Source organism: Dipodomys ordii, unplaced genomic scaffold, assembly GCF_000151885.1.
Source record: "Dipodomys ordii isolate 6190 unplaced genomic scaffold, Dord_2.0 Scaffold115, whole genome shotgun sequence".
In the NCBI taxonomy this organism is placed as follows: Eukaryota; Metazoa; Chordata; class Mammalia; order Rodentia; family Heteromyidae; genus Dipodomys; species Dipodomys ordii.
This window is the reverse complement of record NW_012267331.1, coordinates 178,090-182,806: the sequence shown is the minus strand read 5'-3', so window position 1 is coordinate 182,806 and position 4,717 is coordinate 178,090. Positions and strand designations below refer to the sequence as shown.

The 4,717-nt window shown below is 53.1% G+C and overlaps 1 protein-coding gene across 1 annotated transcript in view; it reads right to left on the bottom strand.

Annotated features, from left to right (window-relative positions):
* Sntg2 (syntrophin, gamma 2) overlaps nt 1-4,717 on the bottom strand; it is a 152,639-nt gene that overhangs the window by 120,444 nt on the left and 27,478 nt on the right. Inside the window, exons 6-7 of the mRNA XM_013028867.1 lie at nt 2,119-2,162; nt 1,990-2,031 (exon numbers count right to left, since the gene is read on the bottom strand). Coding sequence (XP_012884321.1) covers nt 1,990-2,031; nt 2,119-2,162 — 86 coding nt within the window. The remainder of the gene's footprint in view (nt 1-1,989; nt 2,032-2,118; nt 2,163-4,717) is intronic.

Genomic DNA, 4,717 nt, shown 5'->3' with positions numbered 1-4,717 from the left:
TCCTCCCCTACCCCTCCTTCCCCCTCCTCCTCCTGCTCCTCCTCCTATTCCTTCTCCTCCTCCTCCCCTCCTCCTCCTGCTCCTCCTCCTATTCCTTCTCCTCCTCCCCCTCCTCCTCCTCCTCCTCTTCCCCCTCCTTCTCCTCTCCTCATTGCCTTCCTCCAGCCTGGGATGGAAGACAGAGCTGACCCGGTGGCTTATGAGAGGAAGCTCTTCTGCCAACAGCAGCACATGGAGGCCCTGCAGCCTGTTCAGCCCACCCGTGCTGCCCCCACGGGGCCTCTTCACCTCCGGGCGGGTCCTGATCTTGAGGCAGACCTGGCTCCCGCTGGGTGGAGGCTGCCTCCGGCTTCCATCTCTCCAGCTGTGCTGTCTGACTCTGACAGCTGAGACACGGGCATGCATCTTCTCAGAAGCAGCGCTACACCTGAATCCATCTCCATGTTCTAAATGCCACTCAAGACGTGGCTCCACGTGGTCGGCAGAGGCCCTGGACACCCTCCTGGGCCACCAGAGACCAGCGGCAAATGCACATCACCAATGCCTCAGGGTCTTGGAGCTGGCGCGCAGCAGGGCTGGCTCCTCCGGCCAGGGACAGAAGTGCCGTGTGCTCACCAGGAGGGAGCATGCACACCGCACACTGCTCTAGTCCTACACACGTCTCGCTCAAGGCTTCCTGGAGCCTGAGTCACCTCCTCAGGGCTCCATCGCCACCCCCTGCAGATTCCTGGAATACAAGGAGCCAGCCCACAGGCCAGGGTCTTGGGGACATCAGCTCCCCGGGGAGCTCTCCACGGGTTACAGGGCACGGCCAGAGGTGTGAAGCCGTACAACATCCACTCAACGCACAGCACATTGGCTAGTGTGGACTGCAGCCCAGGCCAGAAGTGTGCAAGGAAAACACTTCCCTGTCCCTTCCTGCTCTGGCCTGCTGAGGACACTGAGGCCGGCAGGGAGCAGACTTGCTCTGCGGGCCGCTTGGTCAGGTCTGTCAGACTGGCCACGGTCTGGAGCCCACACGGCTCCACGAGCACCTGGGCAGAGCGGTGGTGCCAGTGCCTAACGCTCCACGCAGCCGACCCCGCATCAGCCCGGCCTGTGCGGGAGGCCTGGCCTCATCAACATGCCTCCTCTGTCCAGAGCGCGCACCTCACAGCACATCTGCACCAGCTAGTACGTTCTAGCTCCTCTGCATGGGTCCTGGGTTGCACGGTCCGCCCGGTCCCCTCTCCCTGGCCCTTGCGTGCCCCTTGGCACCTCTTTGCCCATTTTCTCCGGCTCTGTGGTGCTGTTCTCGGAGGAAGCCTGTGGGGGCGCTGCCGGCCAACTCCCTTCTTCCATACTCTGTTTCTTTTTCACAAATCTGTGTCATTTTCTTTCTTTTGTGCTTACAAGTTACTTTGTTGTTCTTTCTTCAAAGTTCTGAGATGGAAAACAGCTCTATCTTTGTTTTTTAACTGCAGAATTTTTTAAGTAAACATATTTAAAACCTGCCAACCTTATGCAGGTGGCTCCCGCCTGTCATCCTAGCTACTCAGGAGGCTGAGATCTGAGGATCAGAGTTCAAAGCCAGCCCAGGCAGGGAAGTCTGTGAGACTCTTATCTCCACTAAACTACCAAAAAAGGCAAAATAAAGTAACTGTACTTAATTAAGCCAAATGTCAGTGTGTGAGTATAATGTGTTTCCACCAGTCACCTCTCCTCCACCTCTCCCAACCCTACCATCCCGCCGTCAATGCTACTGGAGATAGCCAGTGGGGATAACCAGAGGGGTCACAAATGGGCATAATCCATGTGAACGATCAATCTGTGTTCTGCCTGGTATCCGTGAAGACTGGCTTTCCCGGTGCCCAGCCTGGCATGATTACCTAGACATCAGTGTTCTCTCTCATTCTGTAACTGTGCCTAAAAGCACTCAATCGAAGGTAGGTATGGAGAGAAAGTTAATTAGAATAAGAGTATCTGAAAACTATAAGACAATGCACTTACCACTTCTTCATGGGTCGCATTTTCTACATGAATGCCATTAACCTGAACAGATGACAAAGTAAGAGTATTTAGAATAATTGTCTAAAATCAAAAGGCAAAGATTCAAGTGTTCACAACTAAAATACTGACCTGCAGAAGAGCATCTCCTATGAACAGCATCCCTGTCTGGTCAGCTGCAGGGTTGCAAAGGCAGCAGAAATGTTAGGAGAGATCTCAGTGATATGGTGCTTTGTTTCTGCAGTTTTTAAGCAGCATTGTACTTGAAAGGCAGGAGTGTGTGTGTGTGTGTGTGTGTGTGTGTGTGCGTGTGCGTGCGTGTGTGTGTGTGTGCACGCGTGCACATGCATTTAAGCATGTGCATGTACTGGTGAATGTATGCACAGATGTGAATGTGATTGGTAGGACACAGGAATTACTGTATGTGCGCATGTGTACTTGCACACATACCTATATGGTGCATGTTCCTGGAGTAGCTAAGGCATGGACACAGATGTGCGCATCTGTGTGCAGTCATGCATGAGAGAATCTGTGTTTGTGTGTGTGCACATGTCTGTGTGAATAGGGAAAATGCAGCACGCAACAGCGAGCAGTAACTGGTGAGCTCTGCCATCAGTCCCTTTACCAGCACATTAACAGAATCACTTTCAAGGCAGCTACTGTGTGACGTGGAGCACACATGCCATTTGCTGGAATGAAAGATTTCATCACATTGTGTGGAAAGTCTGACTCACACCTAAGTCCAGACAGACAAAACCCAAAGACTTCTAGAAGCCATTTAGCATCTCCTTCATTGTGCCGAACAAATATACACAGACAGATATGCATAAATGTAATTAAAAAGGCTGCCAGAATGTCAAAGCCAAGGAAAGAACTGCATTTAAAGTGGATGTAATATGCACAGTGTAGTTTCAATTAACATTTTCTTTGTCAAGGGAAGGAAAGATCCTTTCGATAAGACTGAGCATATCTGCATCGAATGTAAAGCCATTTTTCCTTTGTATGGGTTAGCATTAGTTTTATGTCTTTGATTAAATACTGAGAAGCAAATAAGAATAGGTTTCTTTGCATGACAGAATGCTACGTAAAACAGTAAGCAGATTTAACGTTAATGGTCAATGTTATTTCTAGTCATTAACAGCATTAGATCATGTTGAGAATAAAATACAGGCTACATATATTCCTGCATGCTAAGGCACAGATATCGAGTGAACTTAATCAAGTTCTCATTCCAGGCCAGAGCTGCCACCCACTTAGTGTGATTCCACAGGCCACCCCCACGTAGAGGTGTGATTCCTCAGACCACCTGCCACGTAGAGGTGTGATTCCTCAGATCACCTGCCACGTAGAGGTGTGATTCCTCAGGCCACCCCCACATAGAGGTGTGATTCCACAGGCCACCTCCACGTAGAGGTGTGATTCCTCAGGCCACCCCCCACATAGAGGTGTGATTCCACAGGCCACCTCCACGTAGAGGTGTGATTCCTCAGGCCACCCCCACATAGAGGTGTGATTCCACAGACCACCTGCCACGTAGAGGTGTGATTCCTCAGACCACCCCCCACATAGAGGTGTGATTCCACAGGCCACCTCCACGTAGAGGTGTGATTCCTCAGACCACCCCCCACATAGAGGTGTGATTCCACAGGCCACCCCCACCGTAGGGGTGTGATCCCTCAGACCACCTGCCACATAGAGGTGTGATTCCACAGGCCACCCCCATGTAGAGGTGTGATTCCTCAGGCTACCCCCACCGTAGAGGTGTGATTTCTCAGACCACCCCCCATGTAGTGGTGTGATTCCACAGACCAGCCCCCACATAGAGGTGTGATTCCTCAGGCCACCCCCACATAGAGGTGTGATTCCTCAGACCACCCCCCACGTAGAGGTGTGATTCCACAGACCAGCCCCCACGTAGAGGTGTGATTTCTCAGACCACCCCCCATGTAGAGGTGTGATTCCACAGGCCACCCCCCATGTAGAGGTGTGATTCCACAGACCAGCCCCTACGTAGAGGTGTGATTTCTCAGACCACCCCCCATGTAGAGGTGTGATTCCACAGGCCACCCCCCCATGTAGAGGTGTGATTCCTCAGCCCACCCCCATGTAGAGGTGTGATTCCACAGGCTACCCCCATGCAGTGGTGTGATCCTGCAGGCCATCCCATGCAGTGGTGTGATCTTGCAGGCAGGCCCCATGCAGTGGTGTGATCTTGCAGGCAGGCCCCATGCAGTGGTGTGGTCTTGCAGGCCAGTGCATGCAGTGGTGTGATCTTGCAGGCTGGCCCCATGCAGTGGTGTGATCTTGCAGGCCAGTGCATGCAGTGGTGTGATCTTGCAGGCAGGCCCCATGCAGTGGTGTGATCTTGCAGGCTGGCCTCATGCAGTGGTGTGATCTTGCAGGCTGGCCGCATGCAGTGGTGTGATCTTGCAGGCCACCTCCATGCAGTGGTGTGATCTTGCAGGCCAGTGCATGCAGTGGTGTGATCCTGCAGGCCATCCCATGCAGTGGTGTGATCTTGCAGGCCACCTCCATGCAGTGGTGTGATCTTGCAGGCCAACCCTTGCAGTGGTGTGATCTTGCAGGCAGGCCCTTGCAGTGGTGTGGTCTTGCAGGCTGGCCCCATGCCGTGGTGTGATCTTGCAGGCTGGCCGCATGCGGTGGTGTGATCCTGCAGGCCATCCCATGCAGTGGTGTGATCCTGCAGGCCATCCCATGCAGTGGTGTGATC